This window comes from Coturnix japonica, chromosome W (assembly GCF_054131305.1).
Source record: "Coturnix japonica strain WE chromosome W, WE-NBRP24, whole genome shotgun sequence".
NCBI lineage: Eukaryota > Metazoa > Chordata > Aves > Galliformes > Phasianidae > Coturnix > Coturnix japonica.
Window position 1 is genome coordinate 8,598,959 of NC_140701.1, and position 27,124 is coordinate 8,626,082.

The 27,124-nt window shown below is 47.6% G+C and overlaps 1 protein-coding gene across 1 annotated transcript; it reads right to left on the reverse strand.

Moving 5' to 3' along the window:
• Positions 1–24,006: 24,006 nt before the first annotated feature.
• On the reverse strand, positions 24,007–26,859 carry LOC146754474 (uncharacterized). Its single transcript, XM_085527446.1, has one exon. It carries the CDS (start codon positions 26,716–26,718, stop codon positions 25,249–25,251), a length of 1,470 nt encoding a protein of 489 aa, XP_085383572.1. The 5' UTR covers positions 26,719–26,859; the 3' UTR covers positions 24,007–25,248.
• Positions 26,860–27,124: the final 265 nt, after the last annotated feature.

The following is a 27,124-nucleotide window of genomic DNA, read 5'->3' on the forward strand; positions in this document are numbered from 1 at the left end:
GAGTCTTCCCCTGCACACACAGCAGGAAGCTCACCCTATCTTTCCCTGCTGAGCTGCGTTTGGGAGGGAGGGCGAGGGGAAGGAGAGGGCTGTGCAGCCCCAAAGCCGTCCCCGCTGCCCTGGTTTGTGCCTCTCAACAGCAGGAGGGGGCTCCTGAGCTCTGTCCCCACACAGGACCACCTCCAGCTCTTCCTCCAGCCAGCCCGTAATGTGTCCGCCCTTTCTACCTCCTCCACTCGCAGGGGGTCTGGATTCCTACCTTTGGCTCCTTCATCATCCATCATCTCCAAGGAGATCAGGATGGAGGACAGTACCGTGACCCTGTGCTGGCCCGTGTTTCACCTGGCCAGCAACCTCACAGCTGTGCACCACCTCAAGTCCCTTATAGCAGGGAGTCCCTGCCAGGTAGGAGGGGGGATTCAAGCTCTGCTGGCTTTGTGGATGGGGCAAAGAGGGCCACCACATCCCTTCTCAGAAGCAGACCTCCCCCTGGCAGGAGCCCATCCAAACGCGGGGCCGTTCTGTTTGATGTCCCTTAGAACCAGTTCTAGGTGGAACAGCAACCGTATCATCAACACTGTCCCAGGTATTTTCTCAGCCCACAGGATGGTGGAGCCCCTGAAGTGCAGCTGCTACAGTGTGCTTTAAATAATAGTAGCAGTAGTCATGCTAAGGCTTGTAGTTAGGCCTAGTCTGTGTTTCTCACGTATCTAGGAATGCAAGTTGTGTTTCTTATGAACCCGAGCACAGATCTAAGTAATAAATCTTGCTTAGGAACAAAGCACAATGTATGTTAAAAATTAGGTTTAGATTTATGGTGTGATGGTAGAGCGGTTAAGCGTTTTAGAGATAATGAATAGTAAACAGAAAGGGGGCCTCTAACAGGAACATCCTGTAATGTCACAGATTGAAGGATGAGAAGAATGTACAACACATTTCCTCAGGTCTTTGTGGGATAGTCTTAACTGATTGTAACCAAGGAAACATAACAGATGAGGACGAAGCAATCCTGAAGAAAATGTATATAAACCCTGTGATTTCTTTATAGTGCGGGACTCTGACTTTGGACACTAGTCCTCAGGCTCCTGGGCCCTCAATAAAGCACGGCATAAAATGACTCAGGTTGTTTTGTGCTCTTTAACTACAGGCAACAGAGCCAGGTGGTCGCAGCAGCCTCTGTGAGCAGGTGGAGAGTGCGGGCTTGTATCCAAAGCACCGTATCGCTCTCTCCGGCTGCCTGCAGAATGGGGAGAACATGGCCATGGTCCTGAAGGACGTTGGAGTGATCTTCACTGATGGGCTGACCTTCAAAATAAAGTTTTATTATGTCTTCATAGAGAAGCTGCCAGGGAAAAAGAACTTAAGGAGAGCCGTTCGCAAGGTGAGCCGTAGGTTTCTCCATGGTCCGGGGCAGTCCTGTCAGCCTTGCTTGAGTTGGTCCCTCAGCTCAACTCCCTGCCAGAGAATCACGGAAAGATTGGAGCAGGAAGGAACCCCAAAAGGGCACCCGGTCCCACCGCCCTGCGGGGAATAGGGCACCTACCTCCAGATGAGGTTGCTCTGAGCCTGGTCCAGCCAGGCCTTGAATGCATGTCTGGGCACCCAGCACCTCTCTGGGCAAGACATCCCAGTGCCTCACCACCCTCCAGCCAAATCCTTCTTCCTCCCATCCAAAGCCAGTCTTCCCTCTTTCCGCCTGAAACTGTTTCCCCTCCTCCTATCCCAAGTGATCTTGCTAATGGTTTTAGAAAGCCTTCATGAAGCATGAAAATGTGCCTGTGAGCAAACAAGTAGAGAGAGCAGTGTCAAGGAGTTCACTCTAGAGCTCACTCCATGACAGTGGGAACAAACCCAGCGGAGCAGGAACAAATGTGCCTCCCTTCTCTGACACCGCGGTGTGGCACGGTACGGTGCGGCCCGGCCCGACCACGTGAGCTTCAGGAGAGGGGAAGGTGTCATGGGTTACCTAGATTTACCTATGCCCGTGACAGGGGAAGCCACCCCGTGGGGGCCCCCCCGGGGCCCGGAAAGGAGGGGGAAAAGGGGAATGGGATAAAAACAGCGGCAATCTAAGGAAGAAAAACTTATTTTACTAAATATGATATCGGAATACAAGATAACACATATTATATTAATTGAGGATAATAAATCGAACGAAACAGAGAGAGAGTCCCCGAAAACCGAGAGGCCTACTATGAACTTCAGGCGACATGGCTGAAACGCTTCCTACTCTCCGAGAGTCCGAGAGAGAAAGAACTCCAGCCTGGGAATGAGATTATATAGCGTCCTGGTCCCGTGACTTATCACTGACCGTGATGTTCTCTAGGATATGTAGTCTTCTTTTGTGAACTGCACATTAGATAAAAGTATCCATGCTTAACATGATGTTATGATGTGGAATACTGATAGCAAAATTACAAAATTACAAAACCATGACATTCCACCCCTTATTCTACATTATTACATCATGGTTAATATATATACATAGATACACTTATGTAAAACTATGATAGCTAAATAGTGCAATTAAAAGTAACATAACTAAATGTATAACTATAATTACTAAAATACACTACACATGCAAATATATACATAGATACATTAAATTATTGACTGCACTCCCCCAGCATCAAATTCCCTTGTGGTACACATTGGACATTCCCATTTTTGTCCATTACCCACCACGTGCACCCAGGTCCCTGAGCAAAGACAGTACCCCGAAGAGGTTTGCCCTTTACAAACTCTGGAAGGACCCAAACAGCTTTTCCCAACACGCTCTTTATGTGTACTACAGGAACCTTAGCTCCCTCTATGGTATGTAGGGAGCTGGACTGGTTAGGACCATTACGATTACTAGATCCTTGAGTGTTGACAGACCAGGTGGCTTCTGCTAAATGGTTATCCCAATTTTTATATGTTCCGCCATCCATTGCTTTCAACATAGTTTTCAACAACCCGTTGAATCATTCAATCATACCAGAAGCTGGTGCATGGTAGACAATATGGTAAATCCACTCAATGCCATGATTTTTGGCCCAAGTATTTATAAGGGAATTTTTGAAATGTGTCCCATTATCAGATTCAGTTCTTTCTGGGGTGCCATGTCACCACAGGATTTGTTTCTCAAGACCCAATATGGTGTTTCGGACAGTAGAATTACAGAATTACAGAATTACCCGGGTTGGAAGGGACCTCTAGGATCATGTAGTTCCAACCCCCCTGCCTAGCAGGGCCACCAAACATACACATTTACTAGATCAGGTTGCCCAGGGCCCCGTCCAACCTGGTCTTGAACACCTCCAAGGACGGGGCATCCACAACCTCACTGGGCAGCCTGTTCCAGGACCTAACCACCCTTCTAGTAAAGAACTTACCCCTAACATCCAACCTAAATCTTCCCTCCTTCAACTTAAAACCATTTCCCCTAGTCCTGCTATTATCAGCCCTTTCGAAGAGTTTACTCCCCTCCTGGATGTAAGTTCCCTTCAGGTACTGAAAGGCTGCAATGAGGTCACCCCGCAACCTTCTCTTCTCCAGGCTGAACAAACCCAACTCCCTCAGCCTGTCCTCATAGGGGAGGTGCTCCAGCCCCCTGATCATCTTTGTGGCCCTCCTCTGGACCCTTTCCAAAATTTCCATATCTTTTTTGTACTGAGGGCTCCACACCTGGACACAGTACTCCAGATGGGGCCTCACAAGAGCAGAGTAGAGAGGGACGATCACCTCCCTATCCCTGCTGACCACCCCTCTCCTGATGGAGCCCAGGATCCCATTTGCTTTCTGGGCTGCCAGAGCGCACTGCTGGCTCATGTTAAGTTTCTCATCTATCAGGACCCCTAGGTCTTTTTCAGCTGAGCTGCTCTCAAGGACAACTCCTCCCAGCCTGTACAGGTGCCTGGGGTTCTTCCGGCCCAAGTGCAAAACCTTGCACTTTGCCGTGTTGAATAGTACCCCAGTAGCATGGGGTACTGCATATGTTTCAAGCCACCCAGTGGTTGGCTCTACCATTGTAAGCACATAACACTTACCACTGCGAGATCGTGGCAAGGTGATATAATCAACCTGCCGTACCTCCCCATATTTATACTTCTGCCATCTCCCTTCCCTCCGGAGTGTTTTCGTCCTCTTGGCTTGTTTAATTATGGCACATGTTTCACAGTCATGAATAATCTGAGCAATAGCGTCCATAGTTAAGTTCACCCCTTGGTCTCTGGCCCACTTATATGTCGTGTCTCTTCCTTGATGGCCTGAGGTCTCATGGACCCAAAGGGCTAGAAATAGCTCTCCCTTGTTCTGCCAGTCCAAGTCTCTTTGAGCCACCTCAGTTCTGGCAGATCAATCTACCTGATTGTTATTCTGCTGATCTTCAGTAGCCCAACTCTCGGGTGCATGGGCATCTATATCAAGACTTCCTTGATCGTTCTGCTCTTCATTGAACGTTTCTGATACTTGTACTTGTTTGTCACGATTTCTTGTGCATTTTATCCAGTTGGTTTTCTACTTGTGAGATGGCAGAAATTGTAGGGTGCAGTGGGGGGAGCTGCTGTTCGTAGTTTTGAAGTGTCGTAATCAGTTCAAAAACTTGTGGTCTTCTCTGTTGGTCCTCGTATCTTCTGTCTTCTTTATGCCTCTTAGTTGTTTTTGTTTTTTTTTTTGCCTTTCTCGGTGCTGATACAGACCTCTCACCTGGATCTTCTGCTGCCTCTTCCTCTGCTTCTCCTTCTTTTCATACTAGACTCGAGGACACAGAATCACAGAATCACAGAATTGTAGGGGTTGGAAGGGACTTCTAGGGATCATGGAGTCCAACCCCCTTGCCAAAGCAGGTTCCCTATACCACGTTGCACAGCTCAGCGTCCAGGCAGGTCTTGAATATCTCCAGAGAAGGAGACTCCACCACCTCCCTGGGCTGCCTGTTCCAGTGCTCCGTCACCCTCACTGTAAAGAAGTTCTTGTGCACATTCATGTGAAACTTCCTATGCTGTTTCAGCCCATTTTCCCTAGTCCTGTCCCCACGCATTACTGAAAAGAGACCAGCCTTGCCACTATTGCCCTCACACCTCAGGTATTTATAAACCTGGATCAAATCCCCTCTCAGCCTTCTCTTCTCAAGGCTAAACAGACCCAGTTCGCTTAGTCTCTCCTCATAGGGGAGATGCTCCAGACCCTTCACCATCTTTGTGGTCCTCTGCTGGACTCTTTCCAAGAGATCCCTGTCTTTTTTGTACTGGGGAGCCCAGAACTGGACACAGTATTCCAGATGAGGCCTCACCAGGGCAGAGTAGAGGGGGAGGATCACCTCCCTTGACCTGCTGGACACGCTCTTTTTAATGCACCCCAGTATGCCATTGGCTTTTTTGGCTACAGGGGCACACTGCTGGCTCAGGGCCAACCTGTCATCCACCAGGACGCCCAGGTCCCTCTCAGCAGAGCTCCTCTGCAGCAGCTCTTCCCTCAGCCTGTACTGGTGCATGCAATTATTTCTTCCTAGGAGCAAGACTCTACTCTTGCATTTGTTAAACCTCAACCGTTGAATGGACATCCGTTTCCATTTCTTGCCTTCACAGGGGCAACTGATATTGTTACTGGTGCCTCCTGTGACTGATCAGAGTTGACTTGGGGATTTTCATTTTTGGCTTGAACCTCAGATTGGAAACTCTCTCTCTCCAGAATAGTATTATACAGGACACGGTATGCATAAGCCAAACCACAAGTAAGGTTTACCTCCTTAGATCTCTGTATGCCGCACCATCTCTGACTCAAATACTCTCTTAATTTCTCAGTATCCCTCAGGTGTTCAGGAGTGAAATACCACAACACTGAGGGTCCCCACGCTTCTAAGAATTATCCTAAACTTTTCTATATACCCTGCCATTCAGCACTCTCTGATTTTGAAGGAGACTTCTGCATAGAACGAATAGAGAAAAGTACTGTCACAGTTTGAATGAAAATCCACCTGCGTCTGTGACAGGGGGCCGTGGGCCCCAGAGGGGCCCTAGGCCGAAAGGAAAAAAAGTTAATTAGGAAAACAGTGGCAACGATCTAAGGAGGCATACTTATTTACTAAATACTATATCGAAATACAGGATAACACAATATAATACAATATAATTGAAAATTGAGCTAATGAATCAAGCAAAGTAGGAGAGAGAATGAGTCCCGTAACCGAGAGGCCTACTGTGAATCTAGGCGAAACGGTGAAGGCTCCCACACACTCCCCTGAATGCCAGAACTCGAAAGACCTCAGTCCAGCCTGGCAGTGAGATAATATAGTGTACAGGTCCCGTGACAAATCTCTGACCGTTTTGTTCACTGGGAGATGTAGTCTTCTTCTGTAAGTTGCAGATTCAGTAAAATTATTCATGCTTCATATGAGACAGTACCCCGGAGAGGTTTGCCCTTTCCAGACGCTGGAAGGACCCAAACTGTTTTTCCCAACACGCTCTTTATGTGTACTACAGGAACCTTATCTCCCTCCACGGTACGTAGGGAGCTGGATTGGTTAGGACCATTACGATTACTAGATCCTCGAGTGTTGACCAACCAGGTGGCTTCAGCTAAATGGTTCTCCCAATTTTTATATGTTCCGCCACCCATTGCTTTCAACATAGTTTTCAACAACCCATTGAATCGTTCAGTCTTACCAGAAGCTGGTGCATGATAGGGAATATGGTAAATCCACTCAATGCCATGATTTTTGGCCCAAGTGGTTACAAGAGAATTTTTGAAATGGGTCCCATTATCTGATTCAGTTCTTTCCGGAGTGCCATGCCGCCACAGGATTTGATTTTCCAAACCTAATATGGTGTTTCGGACAGTAGCATGGGGTACTGCGTATGTTTTGAGCCACCCAGTGGTTGCCTCCACCATGGTGAGTACATAACGCTTACCATTGCGAGATTGTGGCAAGGTGATATAATCAACCTGCCATGCCTCTCCATATTTATACTTTTGCCATCGCCCTCCCCCCCAAAAAGGTTTCATCCTCTTGGCTTGTTTAATTATGGCGCATGTTTCACAGTCATGAATAACCTGAGCCATAGCGTCCATAGTTAAGTCCACCCCTCGGTCTCTGGCCCACTTATATGTTGCATCCCTTCCTTGATGACCTGAAGTCTCGTGGGCCCACCGAGCTAGGAATAATTCACCCTTGTTCTGCCAGTCCAAGTCTATTTGAGCCACCTCAGTTTTGGCATCTCCATCAACCTGATGGTTATTTTTATGTTCTTCAGTAGCCTTACTTTTAGGCACATGAGCATCTACATGGCGCACCTTTACAACAATGTTCCTTATTCGAGCAGCAATGTCTTTCCACAGTTCAGTAGCCCAAACAGGTTTACCCTTTCGTTGCCAATTATCATCCTCCCACTGTTGCAACCACCCCCATAAGGCATTTGCCACCATCCATGAATCAGTATAAAGATGAAGCATTGGCCACCTCTCCCGTTCAGCCACATCTAAAGCCAGCTGAACAGCCTTTACCTCTGCGAATTGACTTGATTCTCCTTTACCTTCAGTGGCCTCTGCAACTTGTCGTGTGGGGCTCCATACAGCAGCTTTCCATCTGCGATGCTTCCCTACAATACGACATGATCCATCTGTGAATAGGGCAAATTTCTTTTCGTTTTCTGGTAGCTCATTGTATGGTGGTGCCTCTTTAGCACGTGATACCTCTTCTGTAGGTGGTGTTTCAATTTTTTTACTCTCAGGCCAGTCCATGATCACTTCTAGAATTCCAGGACGGCTGAGTTTTCCCATTCGAGCTCACTGAGTAATTAATGAAATCCACTTACTCCAAGTGGCATCAGTAGCATGATGGGTGGAGGGAACCTGTCCTTTAAACATCCAGTTTATTACTGGCAAGCGAGGTGCTAGAAGAAGCTGAACCTCTGTCCCAACTACTTCGGAAGCAGCCCGAACCCCCTCATACACGGCTAAGATCTCCTTCTAGGTTGGAGTGTAGCGCTCCTCAGACCCTTTATACGCTCGACTCCAAAATACTAGGGGTTGGCCTCGGGTCTCTCCTGAGGCTCTTTGCCACAAACTCCAGGTGGGACCTTTCTCTCCAGCAGCAGTGTAGAGGATGTTCTTCACATCCTGCCCCGTCCGTACTGGCCCCAACACGACGACACGGGCTATATCTTGTTTTATCTGCTCAAAAGCCTGCTGCTGCTCAGGACCCCATGAGAAATTATTCTTCTTCCGTGTTACCTGATAGAGGGGGCTCACTATGTGGCTGTAGTTTGGGACATGCATTTTCCAAAAGCCCACTACTCCCAGAAAAGATTGGGCCTCTGTTTTGTTGGTGGGTGGAGACATAGCAGTGATTTTGTCAATCACATCTGATGGGATGTGACGACGTCCATCTTGCCATTTTATACCTAAGAACTGGATTTCCTGGGCAGGCCCCTTCACCTTGCTGCGCGTAATGGCAAAACCAGCTTGCAAGAGAATTTGGATTATCTTTTTCCCTTTCTTGAAAACCTCTGCTGCTGTATGACCCCACACTACAATATCATCAATATACTGCAAGTGCTCAGAAGCATTACCCTGTTCCAAGACAGCTTGTATCAATCCATGGCAAATTGTTGGGCTGTGCTTCCACCCTTGAGGTAAACGGTTCCAGGTATACTGAATACCTCTCCAGGTAAAAGCAAACTGTGGCCTACATTTTGCAGCCAATGGGATGGAAAAGAAGGCATTAGCAATGTCAATGGTGGCATACCACCTAGCTTCTTTTGACTCCAATTCATACTGGAGTTCTAGCATGTCTGGTACAGCAGCACTTAATGGAGGTGTGACTTCATTCAGGCCACGGTACTCTACCGTCAGCCTCCATTCCCCACTGGTTTTACGCACTGGCCATATGGGGCTGTTAAAATGTGAGTGAGTTTTGCTAATCACTCCCTGATTTTCTAATTGGCAAATTAGCTTGTGAATGGGGAGCAATGAGTCCCTATTGGTGCGGTATTGCCATCTGTGAACCACTTTGGTGGCAATTGGTACCTCTTGGTCTTTTACCTGGAGCAACCCCACAGCAGAAAGATCATCTGACAGACCAGGTAAAGCTGACAGCTGCTTAACATTGTTTGTGTTAACAGCAGCTATCCCAAAGGCTCATCGATACAGCTTGGGATCCTTAAAATATCCCTTCCAAAGGTAATCGATTCCCAGTATACATGGAGCCTCTGGACCAGTCACAATAGGGTGTCTCTGCCAGTTATTACCAGTGAGGCTTATTTCGGCCTCCAACATAGTCAATTCTTGGGAACCCCCAGTCACTCCATGGATATATATTGGTTGTGTCCCTTGGTGACTTGAGGGCATTAGGGTGCATTGTGCACCAGTGTCCACCAAGGCTTTATATTTCTGTGGTCGAGATGTGCCAGGCCACTTAATCCACACAGTCCAATATACTCTATTGTCCCTTTCCCCCCCCTGGCTGGGGGCAGGGCCCCTCTATTGTTTACCTCGATGGCTTGCAGCAACTGGAACTTTCCCCTTCATGGAAGAGTTCACCTTGGTGGTTGTTTCACATTGTAATTCTTTCACTCGTGCCTGAAGTGCAGAAGTAGATGAATGACACCACTTCTTCATGTCCTCCCCATGACTACAGAGGAAAAACAACAAGGCAAGACGTGTAGTCTTATTGTTATCATTTGCTTGAATACGAGGTGTCTTATCGTTGTCATTTGCTTGAATACGAGGATGTCTCTTTTTTATGGTTGAGGGTTTCGATGATACGGGTCGAGAGGAACTCATGTTGTTTAGCTTTCTCAATAGGCGATCATGGAAATCCTGGTCTCCATCATCTGGTACCACCATGGATTCATCTACATCAGGCACGTTAGCCAATTTGTCAATAATATCACTTTGTGTTCCCTCTATTTTGTTTAATCTTTCCACTATTTTGACAATGGCTGAAGTATACAGATTAACTTCTGTAGCGCTTATAAATAATTCAAGTTCCTGAAGTCTGCTAATTAGTTCATTCACAAGGGGTTTCCTTTCCCCTTTGCCATATACTAATGCAAGTGCACAGGCATGCTTTTCTGGAGCTGCCTTTGTAAAGTCACGCCACATTTGTTGTGGAACGCAGACTGTCTCGGGATCATGTAATTGGTTTGGATCGTTACGATTGAAGTGGGGGCTGTATAGCATTTCCACCAGGGCACTTTCTCTCAAAAATTGGGTACCTTTCTCTATATCGGTCCATTTCTTTTTCTCAGGCTCCAAGTCCCGTTTAAAGGGAAATGTATCTCTTACCGCTATCAACATCCGCTTCCATAGGGTGTAGGACTGATTTTGGCATGTGCCAATACCTCTGTCCGCGCGTGAGTCCCTGGAAATGCTACCCAGTTGGCGAGCTTCACTGCCATCGAGCCACGCACTTTTGGCACCATTGTCCCAGCATCGAAGTAACCAAGTGACCATATGTTCTTTTGGCTGACGTGTGAAATCCTTTCTTAGATCTCGAATTTCACTCAGTTTTAAAGATCGATCAATAATGGTCCCCCTGCACTCCTGAGTCCCCCTGCTCTCCTAACTCCCTCCGCTCTTCTAACTCCTTCTTCATTTTCTCTAACTGAGTTGAAACTCCTTTTGCCTTTCGCCCTCTTACAGGGGCAACCAACATTGTATCTGGTGTCCCTGATGGTTGGTCCAATTGGACTACATGTGCCCCCGGTGGCTGGTCAGATTGGACTACATGTGCCCCAGGTGGCTGGTCAAATTGGACTACATGTGCCCCCAGTGGCTGGTCAAATTGGACTACATGTGCCCCTGGTAGTTGGTTAAATGCATTCAGCTCACCCCGGAGGGCACATAGCTGGTTTCGGAGAGTGTTCCGCTCGAACTGTATGGCATCGAGCTCAGTCTGGAGGCTGTCGTAGTTGGACTGGAGAGTGTTGTACCCTAGCCGGAGGACGTTATGCTCGGATTGGAAAGCATTGTGCTCAGTCTGGAGAGTGTTGTGCTCAGGCCGGAGGGCGTTATGCTCGGACTGAAGAGTGTTGTGCTCGGACTGCAGGGGTCACAGTTGGTTTGGAAGGCATTGTGCTTGGGCTGGAGGATGCCGCGCTCAGACTGGAGGGCGTCATACTTGGACTGGAGAGTGTTGTACCCGGACCGGAGGGCGTTATGCTCAGACCGGAGGGCATTGTGCTCAGTCTGGAGAGTGTTGTGCTCGGTCCGGAGGGCATTGTGCTCAGTCTGGAGAGTGTTGTACTCGGACTGGAGAGTGTTGGGCTCGGACCGGAGGGTGTTGTTCTCGGACCGGAGGGCGTTATGCTCAAACTGAAGAGTGTTGTGCTCAGACTGGAGGGTGTCGCAATTGGGTTGGAAGGCATCGTGCTTGGGCTGGAGGGTGCTGCGCTCAGACTGGAGGGCGTCGTACTTGGACTGGAGAGTGTTGTACCCGGACCGGAGGGCGTTGTGCTCTGACCGGAGGATGTTACACTCAGACTGAAGGGCACTGTGCTCTGACTGGAGGGCGTTGTGCTCGGACTGGAGATTGTCGAGTTTGGATTGCTTACTCTCATTCTCGGCCCTGAGACTCTCTCTCTCAACCTCAAAATCTTCCCTCTCAGGAATGGTATTGAATAAGGCCCGATAAGCATTAGCTAGGCCCCAAGTCATTTGTGCCTCCTTAGATCTGCCTGAGCCACAACATTCCTGTCTCAAATATGCGGTCAAACACTCAGGATTCTTTAAGTGTTCAGGAGTAAAGCTCCATGACACTAAAGATGTCTGTCTTCTAAAAGTCTCTCCAAAGTCTCTCCACACTCCCTGCCACTCAAGGCAGGGAGTGTGACTTTCAAGGTCAAGCTCGCAGGTGCAGAATCGCAAACCTAAGATATCTCCTTAACAGAAAAAAAAACTTGCAGCTCTGTTAAAAGCTAAAAGAGCAACAGAAGAAAACAGAAAAACAGCAACTCAGTTTGCCCGCATTCTCCACCAAAATCTGTCACGGTCTGAACGAAAATCCACCTGCGTCCGTGACAGGGGGCCGTGGGCCCCAGAGGGGCCCTAGGCCGAAAGGAAAAAAAGTTAATTAGGAAAAGAAAACAGCGGCAACGATCTAAGGAGGCACACTTATTTACTAAATACTATATCGAAATACAGGATAACACAATATAATACAATATAATTGAAAACTGAGCAAACGAATCAAGCAAAATAGGAAAGAGAATGAGTCCCGTATCCGAGAGGCCTACTGTAAATCTAGGCGAAACGGTGAAGGCTCCCACACACTCTCCTGAACGCCAGAACTCGAAAGACCTCAGTCTAGCCTGCAACCGAGTTAATACAGTGTCCAGGTCCCATGACCTATCGTGTTGTTCTCTGGGAGATGTATTCTTCTTCTGTAAGTTGCAGATTCAGTAAAATTATACATGCTTTATATGATGTTATGCTGTGGAATACTGATAGCAAAATTACAAAAATATTAAACCATGACAAGTACATTCATTGATATTGATAACATGAACGTGAGTATGAATACTAGTATGAACACTAACTCGGCTTTCCTAAAACGTGTGGCAATCTGGGAAGACAGCCTAGATAACGGATTGAACATCATGGAGTTTGTAAGGGAATAGGCGGAGGTTCTGAATGCCTTCTTTACGTCTGTCTTTAAAAGTCAGACCACTTATCCTCAGGGTACTCCTCTCTCTGACCTGGTATCTTCTGGGGAGCACACTAACCCCCCTGTGATTCTGGAAGAAATGGTCAAGACTTACTACTCCAACTGGACTGCCACAAGTCCATGGGGCCAGATGAGATCCACCCGAGAGTGCTGAGGGAACTGGCAGAGGTGATAGCCGAGCCGCTTTCCATCATCTGTCAGCGCTCCTTGTTGACTGGTGAGTTCCCAGAAGACTGGAGGCTCACCAATGTGTTTCCCATTTACAAGAAAGGCTGTAAGGAGGATCCAGGGAACTACAGGCCTGTTAGCCTGACCTCGTTTCCAGGGAAGGTTATGGAGCAGGTTGTCTTGAGGGAGATCACGTGGCATGTGCGGGACGACTCAGGGATCAGGCCTAGCCAGCATGGGTTTACGAAGGGCAAGTTCTGTTTGACCAATCTGATCTCCTTCTATGGTCTAGTGACCCCTCAGTAAGTTCACAGATGACACCAAATTGGCTGGGAGTGTGGATCTGCCTGGAGGTAGCGAGGCCCTACAGAGGGATCTGGACAGGCTGGAGAGCTGGGCTGAAGCCAATGGGATGAGGTTCATCAAGACCAAATGCCGGGTCCTGCTCTTTGGCCACTACAACCCCAGGCGGTGCTATAGGCTTGGGCTGGAGTGGCTGGAAGACTGCGTAGAGGTAATGGACCTGGGGGTATTGATTGATGCTCAGCTGAACACGAGCCGACTGTGCCCAGGTGGCCAAGAAGGCCAACGGCATCCTGGCTTGCATCAGAAACAGTGTTGCCAGGAGGAGCAGAGAGGTGACTGTTCCCCTGTACTCAGCACTGGTGAGGCCCCACCTCGAGCGCTGTGTTCAGTTTTGGGCCCTTCACTGCCCCCCCCCAACAGGCCCCAGCCCGACCTGAGCCACGTGACAGGAAGTGCTTCCTGAAGGCGGCGGAGAGCACTTCTGGGCCATGGCGGCATGGCGGCGCGGGGCCAGTGAGCGGGGCCGGGAGGAGCAGGCTCTGTGCTGCGAACGGGGTCGGGTCTCGGTGCGGGGGCACGGAGAGGCTGTCGGGGGAGGAGCTAAGGGTAATGGGATGAAACATCAGTATAGGAAGTTCCGCACAAATGTGCGGAAGAACTTCTTTACGGTGAGGGTGACGGAGCACTGGAACAGGCTGCCCAGGGAGGTGGTGGAGTCTCCTTCTCTGGAGATATTCAAGACCAGCCTGGATGCCTACCTGTGTGATGTGGTGTAGGGAACCTGCTTTGGCAGGAGGGTTGGACTCGGTGATCTCTAGAGGTCCCTTCCAACCCCTACAACTCTGTGATTCTGTGATCCCATCGTGGAGCCGCATTAGAAGCAGACGTTGATGTCTTGTGGCGGGAGCAATGGCAGTGGAAGCGCTGAAGCAGTGTTGGTTAAGCAAGGCTCACTCCTCTGTCTGCAACAGGTGGGCTTTCTGCGCGCTTTATTTCTGTGGCCGTAGAATTTCCCTCTTTCTTAAGATCTGATCTGCGAAGGATTTTTAACCGAAACAAATATGGAACTTTCCAAGTGGACGTAGTCATTTCTTGGTAAGCTAGCACTCCTACTTATCTTCACTAGTAGCACTTGACCTCGATTTTACCTTGTTGTGGATAATGACTGAGATTTCTGGGGAGGATATTAGATATTAGATGAATACAGCTCTGCATTTTTTTCTTCCTCCAAACAGCAAGGCACTGCTGTGCTCTCATTAATATCAACAGTGAGTAGATGCTGCCTCCTGTTGGAGCCTAAAATGCTTTCCATAGTTGAGTGGTTGGAAACATAGGGTTTTAACTTAAAATTGTTTGCGCAGAGTGAAGGTTGGGAATACAATTATAATACAGTTATGCAGTGCTCTATCCCCAGAACTTTCCAGCATTTTTCTTAACACTGCTTACGGTTCATTTCAAAACAAACTAACAAAGATGAACTTGGGTTAGCGTAGCCCGTTTTAAATGATCCTTCTGTGTCTTTTCCAGGCTGGTAGCAGAATGGAGACTTTCCTGAGGCACCGAGGAACAGACACAAGCTTCTTTTGAAGGCTTCAATGAAATTCTGCCCCAGCAGTATCTGCGGTCCTTTGATGCTAAGGAGCTGGAGGTAAAGGGTGCTTTGACTATTGCCAGATCCAGGCTGCTACACGTAATACTTGAATTTCAGTCAGAGTCTGAAGAGCAGAGTTCATTAAGGCTGGCGGTTCTGCTTTAAGGATGTGTGAGAGAAGCCTTATGTATCTGTTAATATTTGGTTACTGTGTTGTTCTTCACTTTCTTCTTTGCAACCAACTTAGACACATTTCTAACGTTAAGATTCTGCCAGCATAAATTTTTTGGCTAACAGTGTTTTTGTAATCCTTGACCATGTGATTTGCGTGTGTCTAAAGAGTGAGCAATTGGAAAGCAAGGGAGATAAGAACCAAATATCAGCAGATGATAAAATTACAGAGTGGAGCAGGTTTTAGCTGCTTTTGGTCTCTGCAAATCATACTCTACAGCAGAACATCGTATTTCTAGCACAGAATGGTACGGTTAGGCAAAGGCAAAGTATACATTGTTAGTTTGAATGTCTGAATACAAAGATTTTCATGACTGGTTTTTCTCTTTTGTGCCCTCTCCACATTTTCTGTGTGAGCGGATGTTATTATTTGCTGTGGAAGTTTGAGAGTTTAATATTAAAAACGAGTGTAGTGTGATTGCAGGTGCTTTGAAGTACAGTAGTATTTCAGTACAATAGTCTTGCTGTAGAAGCAAAGTAGTAGGTTGTAGTTTTCATGTCTCCATGTGGGTGCCCCAGCCCCAAGGGGGGATTCCCTTATGAAAGGAGGGGGAGGATGAAGGAGGCTGAGGGCCCTTTGCTCAGGGCCGGCTCCTCTGTGCCCTCTTGCTGGCTGCTGAGAGAGAGAAGGGCTGCCTGCTGGGCACAGGGAGCGCCTTGTAGCTCCCGTGCTGTGCCCTGCCCTCCAGCCCCCTCTTCATCCTATGTGGAATGACACTCCCAGCAGCACAGGTGCCATTTTGGAATTTTCCCCATGTCACAGCTCTCACCTTGGTTGCTGCTGCCCCACCCGGCTCACTCACCTCTGAGAGTTCTGGGCAGGTAGCAGCCATGTCCAGCACAAAGCGAGGGAGAGAGGATCGTAGTGAGGTTTTAAGTGGGAAGAAGGAGCTGGGGGCCCCAGAACCGAAGAGGAGGAGGGGGCCCGCCATTACCATCAAGTGGAAGAAGGGGAAAGGAGCCCGCTTCCATCGTGCCTGGACCAGCCCTGTGACCACCACCCATGAGGAGCCGATGGAGGTGGATCCCCCTCCAGAGGAACCGATGGAGGTGGATCCCCCTCCAGATTAGCCAATGGAGGTGGATCCACCCACGGCATAGCTGGCCTGGCACCACACCACCGTGCCAGGCCCCGCTTTGGCATGGTCACAGCTTCACCATCCCTGGTCCAGGCACTCGGCTCCTTTCCTGCTGCGCGGCCCCTGCCCCCAGCGTTTGCTGGGTGGCATTATTTAACATCATCTTCTCTTCCATCTTGTTGCTCTTCCTGTTCTGTGGGCCCCCTGTTCTTTCTTCTCCCTGTTGGAGTTAGGTGCTTGTTCTGTTCTTTGTTGTTGATGGTAGCGTTAGGTTAGTGTTAGTGTTCAGTTTAGTTTTAGCGTTAGGCATAGGTTCCTGTTTGTTCTTTAGAGTTAGGTATAGGTTCCTGTTGTTATTTTAGAGTTAGGTATATGTTCCTTTTGTTATTTTAGAGTTAGGCATAGGTTAGTGTTCGTACTGTAGAGTCAGGCATTGGCTGCTACACTGAAGTAAAAGTAACCGCTGCTCTTTGGGTAAGCACACAGCTGGTTGCTCACTCCAAGCAATGAGTGCGACTGCCCTGAGAGCGGAGGTTTGATGACATCTGCGATGAACTGAATTTCCCTCTTGGGACTTTTCCTTTGCAGAACATGGAGGAGCAGAGTGTGAGTGGCTGAGAAATGGAGCTGGGACTCAGGAGAGCAACACGTGGCTGTGTCCCAGAGCTCCCAAAGTGTGGCCACTGCAAGGTAGGCGTGCCTTACCATAAGCGTAGTTCAAGCACAGCTCCTGGCACTGTCTGCAACAGATCTTGTGCTTTCTTTCATCGCTGGTGATGTGCAGCACAGCCACGGCACGGCCCTCAGTACGTACCCGAGGAGCGTGAAAAGGTAGGTGGTGAATTTTCATCTTCCTAACGCTAGGATTAGGAATGGTGAGCATTCCTAAAAGAGTGGCCATGAAGGTGTGATCTGCCTCGGAGAGAAGTTGATTCTCGCCTCTTCAGCTTTTCTCTTCTTTTCTGTCCACCTGTCCTTTCCAGCTCCTCCTCCCCTCAGCTGCAAGTGGGGCAGTGCTTGAGTGTGAGGACTCTTCCTTGCAGGCGGTTACAGACAATGCAGATGTGAGTTTCGTGTCCTTCCTAGTTCTTGGGTCAGTAGCCCAAGGATATCTTCAGAACAGCTCTCTAAGTCAGCCTGTGCCGGCAGTGTGCATGAGAGAAATAGTGCCTCTTTTTTCCCTCTCGCAGCAAGTTGCCTCCATAAGAGCAGTAGAGCAGCAGGCTGTCTGCGCTATGGCTGCTGAACGGCATTTCTGGCCATCTGAGATCCCTGAGCCCACGCTAATGAAGGACATGCTGCGCCACAGACTCTTTTACGGAGCCGTTTTGCAGCTTCTCTGTGCTGGCCATCATGCTGCCAGTTTCCAAGTCCCCAAAGGCAGTAAGTGGTGCTCTCACGGGCTGAGAGAAAGGCACGGGCAACCGGCTGGGAGGGAACCATCTGTAGCTGTTGCCAGCAGCCTGGAGGTGCCAGCTCGTCTTATCCTGCAGCTGCTTCTGCGCCCTATGAGCTGCCAGGCAGAGGGTCCACCTGCCCATGCAGGGACCGCTTTGTAGGAAAGGGTTTTAGATTCTGGTTTGCATGGGATTTGGGGAATGAGACAGATGTGGAGTTTCTTGTGTGCCCGACTGTCAGGAAGGCGGTTCCCAGTTCTGGCAGCCCAACATGCCCAGGAAGGTGACTTGAGCTCCCAAAGCAAGCCATCAGCCAGTTGTTAGCTGAGAAGGTTTCCTGAGTGTTTCCTAATTGATTCTTGTAGGACTCAGAGAGTTTGGGGACTGAGACTTGGGAGAGAGTGAAGAAAGCCGAGGCAAGCGCTGCTCAGCTGAGGAAGAAAGCCGAGAAGGAAAGCAGAAAGCAACGATGAGGGCTTGAGCAAGAATCCACGAGGGACAGCAGAACAACCTGCAACGCTTCCTCGGAGGTGGCACCAAAGGCAGCTGACTGAACAGTCCGGTTTTTCGGCATGGCCGTGCTTTCCCTGTCATGGACGGTGCAGAGGAGGGAAGGGAACTGGAAGGGAAGGGCTTGTGCTGCTTTAGAAGCAAAGAGGTCTTCACCTGTGCAGGACTTGATATATGGCAGGAGCTGCAGACACTGCGTTCCTTCAGGATGTGTCTTTTGAGGGCCAGGGCCAGTGTAGGGTTAGGTTGAATTAGGGCTGGCTGGGACTGGAGTGGGAGGAGGTGATGTAGCCCCATGGTCAGGCTTCTCCTTGGGTCTGACTGGAGGCTGAGAGACTGATTGCTAAGTGGAAATCCTGGGCACCGGGGTTTCATTTTGGGGTGGGGGCGGGGTAATAAATAGAAGCCAAGTCCTTTTGTACGCAATAAAAGCGAACCAAACTTTCTAAAACTGGTGCTGCCTCTTTCAGTAGCTGGTCAGAACGTCCCTCGCTCGGGCCGGCTATCACAGGGCGATGAAGCAGTCAGCTCCACGTCTCTCCCTTGACATGGTGCAGGTATTCCCCTGTTTCCTTGTTGGTCTTCCCAACTGGTGGTCTTTCAGCCAACCTGTAAGTGCTGGTGACAGGCTGTGAGCATCTCCTTGCTCTCTGAGGACCAATAGAAAGAAACCAGAGGAGGGGAAGCAGCCCAGAAGGAAGAAGGGTGTCCCCGTGCTCAGCCCCTTGAGTTGGCCTCTCTCCCCTGATGGCTCTCTCAGCTTCTGATGCACCATGTGTTGCTGTTTGCCCTGGGAAGCCCAGCTGAACGCGTGCAGCCGTGGTCTGATAGTCTGATAGCCTCCCCTTGAGTTCAAGTGTGGGTGGGATGGTGTGAATTGCAGCGCTGGGAGTGGGGAGGAGGGAGCTCCGGGCTGCGTGTTGGTTGTAGTGCGTGTGCTGCCTTGTGTGTGGGTGAAGTACCGTGTGTGACTGATGCTGGCGGTGCTGGCTGCGCGTTGCTCGGCTCGGGGCCCACAGCAGCATGGACACAACCTGCACCGCCACCTCAGGCCGGGCCTGATGGGGAGGAACGGCGCTGTGCGGTGCCACCGGGATGCGGGGCGGGGCGGGCTCACTTGGCAGCTGCTGGGAGCCGTGGGGTGATGGGGGCGGCCGGCACCACCTGGAGCCATGCAGGGGAGGCCGGGGTGCTGCCCTGCCGCGTTGGGCTGTGTGCCTGCAGGACGGACCTGTGGCTCCGAGCTGTTGGGCCGCGACAGGAACGTTGGGAGAAAAGGCCGCGTTTGTTCCCGGCTCCTTCAGTGCCATGTCCTGCGGAACACGGAACGGCCTTTGAGTTGTAAATCTGCGGGAGGATGATTCCCGTTGGCATTGCTGGACAGCAGGTGGTGATACCGTCATGTTCAGTGTGTGTGGCAATGGAGATGTGAGCTGTATGTGGAGAACTGAAGCAGTTCATGAAGACACGCAGCGCTGTGGGATCATGGCTCACACGTTCTAGATGAATCCTGTAACTGATGTGCAGCTTGTGTCTTCATTAGCTTATGTAGGAGTCTGACAGGAAGAGGTTTTGCTCTCCTTTCACAAAGCTCATCTCTTTTCCAGTTGCTGTGTGTCTCTTGTTGGGATTGAGGTTCTGTTTGGTGCTCGGGTTCGGTACGTGATGTTTTTCTGGGTGATGTTTTGTTGGCCCGGTGAATGGCAGAAGCGCAGTGAGGTGTCGGGGAGGAGTTTCCTCTGTGTGCAGCTCCAGGAGATTTCCCTATACAAACAGCAGCGAGCTGCCAGGGCAGCTCCCCCTCCCCTGGCAGCTCCTCCCTCCTTGGAGTCAGGTTACTGCTGGTTGGTAGGGGAGATTTAGGGTCAGTGAAGTTCTGTGTAGATTCTTCTTTGCACCCAAGCACTCGTTGAGGTGTGATTCAGTGTTTGACAACTTTGGGCTTAGATGCATCTACAGGGAAGGCAGGAAATTATTTCAGATGGAACAGCGTGTCACTATTATCCCTCAGCGTTTTCACAACCTGTAGTTATCTGTTTGGGTTTTTTTTCCTCTTTCTTTGTCTTCCACATGGAAGCAGTCCAGCATTCAGAAGGAATCAAGGGCTCAAAGTGATTAAACTCAGCTTTTATCTGTATAGGATAAAAACTGCTTTGTCAAGACAAGCTCAGGTGGTGCTGTCTGATCACAGCAGCAGTCTGTGTTACTCTGAACTACTTACATTCCCAAAGCCCTGTGGAAGGTTTGCTGGCAGTTCTTAGGCTGAGCTGATGCTTTGTTTTTCACTGACATAAATCACCTCTCCCAGCTGGGGGACATGGGCAAATGCAGCCCTGTTGGCCAGGTGCCCCCGGTAGCTCTGGCCTTTCCCCCAACTTCAGCTGATCCTTTTGTTCTGTGCCAGGTCTTGCAGGATCTGAAATGTGTAGCACGTCTCTGTTTCCTTTTCAGGAAATCACAAACCTCCAAACTGATGCTTTCAGTCATCTTTTCTTTTATTTTTTGGAGGAGTTGATTTTCCAAAGTAGTGAACCCTACACCAATAATAATCCAAAGTAAAGAGCGTAGATCACTTCTTCCTTTCATTTTTTATGCTTTTAATTCCTCTTAGCATCGGTTTGATAAAAGGGAGGGTAGTTTTGCATGTAGAATGTGCATTGTTCTGTTTTGTTCATGAATTCCATTTGTGTGTATGCAGATTTTGCTGCATGCCTGTGCCATAGCAGTCTAAGAAGTCTTTCCACTGTGAGCCAGCAATAAGGAGCTCATCTGCGGGGCTGCAGGAAGGTGGGAAGGAGAGGACAAGATTGAAAGAGAGTTCCAAGTTTGCGCAAGATTGTAATCACAAATAACTGAAGATTGCTCTGAAAGATCATAGAATCACAGAATGGCATGGGTTGAAGTAAGCCTAAGGATCATCACGTTCCAACCTCCTGCCACGGGCAGCACCACCAACCTCCAGATCTGGTACTAGACCAGGCTGCCCAGGGCTCCATCCAATGTGGTTTTGAACACCTGCAGGGATGGGGTATTCACAGCCTCTCTGGGCAGCTGTTCCAGCACCTCACTGCTCTCTCTGTAAAGAACTTACCCCTGAAATCCAAAATGGATGGAAACCAACTAAAAAGACCAAGGCAGAGAAAATAGTACTGAAGTACGCAGTGCTTTATGGAAAGGTGTAGGCAGTGTCTGTTTGCATCATCTTTGCGCATCTTTACTTTCAGGCACGCTGTTGTTGAAGGCAAAGAGCAGCTGTGATCTTTTGATTTGTGCTTTCTGTTTTTGCAGGCTGAGGTAGAAGAAATGCTGAAGCGAATTCAGAGCCAGAAAGGAGTGCAAGGAATCATTGTTGTTAATTCTGAAGGTATTGTCAGTCTGTTTTCTGAGATCATGACTTACACCACTCGTGCACTTCAGGGAATAGTGGTTGCACTGTTTCCAGTTGGCGTCTCTGTTTAGCAAAGATTTTCCTGTAGTTCTGTCCAGCTTGTTAAAATTGTGTGATTGTCAGTTTAAACCAAGTGTTTTCTAGAAATAACCCTTAGAAAACATGACAGATATTCCCACACCCCCTAAGCACTTATTTTTATTTATCTTTTTATACATTTCAAATGAATAATTGATAAAGCAAAAGTAAACCACTGATGCTAGTAGAGTTAAGTGGTTATTCTCACCTTCATCTATGGTTTCAGAACTTATCCTCTCTGTCTTATTTCTGCTCGTACTCTTCTTTTAAGGTTTAAAAAGAGCACTCCTGATCCCATTCCTGTTTTAGCTCTCTAACACATACTCAGGTTCAGTGGCCACTGCAGTTGGATATGGTGATACCCAGAGGCAGTTGCTTTAAAAGCTGCGTTACTGACTCTTGCTGTCCTCATGGTGGCTTCTTGCAGGTATTCCTATCAAACGTGCTATGGACAACATCACAACCATTCAGTACACTGGCCTAATGCACAGCTTCAGCTTCATCATGAAGGCGAGGAGCACCGTGCGAGACATTGATCCCCAAAATGACCTCACATTCCTGCGGATCCGCTCCAAGAAAAATGAAATCATGGTTGTTCCAGGTAAGAGGAAGTAGACTGAAAGCAGATATCTGAGCATCCAGCAGATACTTCTCTTGTGAGGTCTGTCAAAGTCACTTGTTTTTTCTGCGGTAGAGACATTGTGAGCCAGAGAAATGAGTTCTGTGTGCTGCTTTTATTCCTGTTACCTACTCTGTTCTTTTCCAAAGGCTTTGTCCTTTGTTGCTTTCTTCAGTTGGAAACTTTTATCACTTTTTAGTTTAGTTTGCTTTTTCATGCTTGTCTCGCTCCAATTTGTAGGAGGGAGGCAAGGTTCTTTGATATGTGTATACCCGGCGTGAGATTAAGAAGCAACGGTTCAAATGTTGGTCCAACCAGTTTATTAAAGTCCTAGCCGTTTTTAGGGAGATGGGGAAGGGAAGGTAGGCGATAGAGAAAGTAGGAAATATAAGCAAGGAGTCTTTGCAGATAGCAAAAGAGATATAGTCACCACCGTGGGTCCAGCGAGGTACACAGTAGGTCCGACGATCTCAGGAACTCGTCTAATCGCCGCAGGGGATGGGAGACAGCCAGGGAGCTCCGCAGCAAGCCGGTCCCGGGGATTCTTCCGACGAAGTTTCCCCCTTAGGGAATTCTCCGTCAAAGGTGTCTTTGGGAGTTTGTCTCCAAAGTCCCCAGTTTAGCGAGGGCCTTTTATCCCCCATTTCGGTGGGGGTTTTTCTTTGTAAAATGATTTAAAACTAACTTTTCTGACATTCCTGTCCCACAGATAAGCCAGCAAGGGTTGGAGGTCTCTGTTGCCAGACACAAGATTTACCACCTTCTGCAGGGGTCTGCTCCTCCCAGCAGCACCCCTGGAAAAGACTGCTTGTCTTGTTCCTGCTTATCTTTGCAGTCCTAAGCAGGGATGGCACGATAACACCCACCATTCACCCTCCTGGATAGTTAGCAGTTGCCTGTCAGAGTCTTATCATCAGAAAGGCCTCACGAAAGCAAACTTTGAGACAATAAAAGAAAAACAGTTCTGTCTTTCACACCACCCCGTGGCTCAAAGGTTGCTTGAAATTGATGCGCAAATGACCATTCACGGTGGTGAGGAAATAAAAAAAAAGTAAGCATAAGGGAAAAGAGGGATAGGTGATATGGGGGAATTAAATGTTAACAATCATCATCATTCAATCAAAACCTTGATTGATAATGCACTAACTAAACATGAGGTTACATGTAAGGTCATAATTTTTTGAGTTGACATATACACACTGATTCCAGCTTTCATTTTAGACAATTCTATGAATGGAAATTTCAAAGCTAATGTATTATTACTTATCAACAACTATGAGGTAGCAAACCACCAAAAGAAGACAGAAGGAACACAATAGCGGTGAATGTGATAGGCAGTGCCTGCAGGGCGTCCCCTGCTTCAAAGTGCACTTTGCCTTTCTCACCCATCACAGATTCTCTCCTGTTTTAATTCTTGCTAGAGATTGCAAGGTTTTTTCACATGTGCTCCATATCCGCATGGCCAGTGCATGATACAGAGCCCAGGTGGAACACCTGCTCTTAAAAGATAACAAACCACTATATTAGATCTCTCTACAATACAAACTACTCAGAAAAGTTATTTAGAGCTACAGTTACTTATTCCTATTGTTTGTTACTTGCTTTACCCATAGCTTCCTTTATTTAATTGGTAAACTTTTTCTTGTTGACCTACTCCTACTATTGTTACAAAAATCATCTAAGGGTAGTAATTCTTGATGCAGTACAGAGTGAGATGCACCCGTATCTACCAGAAAACAAACATCTTTACACTGCTATGTGCATGTTGCATTCAGTCCACTGGGGGCAAAACTCATCCTGGGATCTTCAGGTCCTGCTCTAGTGCAGCTGCTATTATTCTTCCCAATTCTTTCATTACAATCCCTCTTTCTATACAATTTCCAAGCTCCATCCACATACCCTCAATTATACTTCTGTATCATTAACAGTTCTTATACCATCAAAGCAGTTTGTCCCATTCCCTTCAGAACCCACAGATCAAACAACACAGTCCTTCAGTTTTCACAACACCCTTAGTACCATATAACTTTCCTTTAGCAATCCATACTTACATATACCATAAACATTTAAAAATCACAAAGACAGTGACAATAACCAATAGTATCAAATAAACAAGTAAAACAAATAAATAGGGGTATTTGTGTCAGCTGCTGTCCACTTGAGCATTTCCAAAGCAGTTCAATTACTGAGAGATATAAATACTAGTTTGGCAAGTTAGAGTACTGTTATAGTTTACCGAACTTTTCACAGAACAGTGTGTGGGATACCCCACATATAAACCATAAGAGGGATAATCCCAGAAACATACACATCTCTTATCAAAACTTAGACATTTTCCAACAACCATGTTTTGTATGGAACTCCTTGACTGATGTGACACTGAAAAACATCAGTGCAAAGGGTTTTAAAATAGATTTCATTTTTTACCACATCTAACAGATATTAGATAGGTCCCTTGGCTCATTTCCCAATTTGTTAGGAATTTGGAAACACTATGGAGGAGTTACATGCAAACCACAATCAGTTTGACAAAAAGGGGTAAAGGAAGGGATCAGAAGGAACGGTTATCACTGTGCAGAAAGTACCAGAAATCCAGAATGACCTGAAAAAGAAACTATGAACCAAATTGTGAAGTTTTAACAGATCCAAGGACTGATAGCAATCACAATCCACAACAACAAACAAAAGCATAATACTATTGCAACCAAAATATGTAATAAGAGAGGTAAATTCAGAATTCTAGCACAATCACATCTTCAATTTTTCTGTCACAAAACACAAATGGTTAAAGTCAGCTATCAGTCATTCTGTTCAGTGAAGGTCCCACGGGGATCTTCTGTAAAATAAAACAAAACAACAACTTGCCCTTTTGGGGCTTTGTTAATACAATTAAAAAATGAGAGAACAATCCATCGAGGAGTATATTTTACATTCCTTTTTCGGGGTGTCCTTAGCCTTCTAAGGATATTTGTTAAGGGATTTCATTAAGGTTAGGGAAACGCCTCATGTTAGCTGAGTCAGTGGACACAGGCTGGCCAGGGAGATAATTGTTTGCCTAGCTTATCAACAACTGGATTGTGACTCACAGGGGCAATTGGCAGGAGTGGGGAAGCCTTGGGACAGAAGGTGTTAAATCGAGGATCTCCTTTTGTTGTGAGCTTTCTAATAAACATCCACCCTTCACTGCCTTCCCCCCCCCCCACCTCCCACTCATCTGGGGGAGGGGGTGAAAGCATCAGCTTTCCTTGAGCTTTTGTTCTGGCCACAAGTTAACTAATTTCTCTAACCTGACTGTGGGTAATCCATTCATCAAATCTCGTGGAACACCCTTTTGCCAGCCCAATGTCCAGAGACGATTATGTTTATGATCAATATTTCGCCTACCCGTTCTTACTGGCAGTGAGACCCTTACAGTTCCACTGAGCTTTGGACTAGGTGGTCTAGGAGCAAGGGTGGTTGCTGCGAGCCTTACTTCCTCTGGTTCAGATATACTGGAAGAAGCCACAGGCCCATATTTCCTTTCATAATTAATCAACTCTTGGGCAACCTCCCCCCATGTCCATACTTTATATCCCGACTGCAAATGGTTAGAGGTTACAACTCCTAATGCTGCCCGGGTTCTTTCTCCCTGAGGCACAGCCTGTACCTTTCCTTGCAGTTGTATGCCTATAGGTTTCAGTGATTCTGGAAGCCCCCTGATTAAAGGAGTCATCCATTCAGGATCAACAGGCATCATCATAGGTGATTCATGATGTGGCTGCAGTTTTCTATCATACATCATTTGCAGACAAGCAGCTTTTTGAACACTTTCAACCAATTGATCAACTGTCCCATTAATAGCAAGCGGGTCTCCCCTTTCTAAAGGGTTAAGACCACCTGCCCAATAGGCAGCCCTCTGCGTTAGGGACCAAGGAGCACGGTTGTTACCAGTAGTTAAAAATACTCCAGGCCCCCAATAACCTTCAGCTTCCTTTTCAGTTAACAGTATTTGGTCTCCACCAGTGAGACTAACCCTCCACACATATTCCGTCTCTGATTCCTTTGGAGAGCGGCTAAAATCCTTTTTCAGTTTTGCCAGTTCAGTGGCAGAGAAGGGAATTTCTTTAACATTCATTTGAGGGTCCAGATCCTCACTGTTATCAAATGTATATTCAGTTTTTATCAAAGGACGCAACTGGGCTGGCGAGTCCTCTAATTTGCCAAGCCCTTCCTTTATTCCTTGTAGTTCCTTCTGAGGAAAAGTTTTCTCTTGAGGCAAATTATGGACAGCAGTATTGCTAGTATTCTTATATGTTAATAGTTCCTTAAAAGCCATTTGCAACAAGACTGTATTATGTTGCTCTCTTTGTAATTGTTCCTCAAGGTTCACTATTTGATTCTGCAGAGTTTTTACCAATTCTTGCATTACTTTAACTGATTCCTGTAATGCTTGTATGGTTTGGGTTTCTGCCGAATGCTTTTCATCTCGGAACTCCACGGCAGCTTTTAAAGCAGCACCGAGTACCGCACAAATAAACGATTTTCCTTTCCCGGCTCGAGTATGAGCCTCATATTGTAAAACGCGAATGCGGTCGGAAACACTCTGCAAGTTATGCCAGTTTTGTCGTGCCCAATCCACCCCTGATAAAGAGGGCCGAGCACCATGCTTTTCTAAAAGGTCAAATAGCACATTTTCACTTTTCGTAGTGGCAATACTTTCACTCATTTCTCAATACCCTAAAAGATCTACACTAAGGGAAGAAATGGTACACTTAACTCCTTACCCCTCCCTAGGGAGGCACGTACCTATCAAACAAATGCAAATGCTACAATCATTCCTCCTTTTCACAAAAGACAAAGAAGCCCAATCAACACTTACAAAGAAAGTGTAAATGCCTAAATCGCTCCTGGCTACCCTGTCAGGCCAGAAAAACTTCAAGCTTAAAGCCACACAAGTTACAAAACACTTCTAGGTTTCTCAGAAAGGAATAAACTTCTTGGAGAGGCACAAACGTCAAAAAATTACTTCCTCACTTCCCCAAGAGGTGCACACACAAAACTTTCAAATTCCAAAATACGTTACTAGATACTTAAACCACAAAAATGCGAAATAGTCTTCCCGAGGAGGCAAA

Bases quoted from the DNA above. Each gene is read 5' to 3' on its own strand.
- LOC146754474 (XM_085527446.1), bottom strand. From the start codon at position 26,718: ATGAGTGAAAGTATTGCCACTACGAAAAGTGAAAATGTGCTATTTGAC.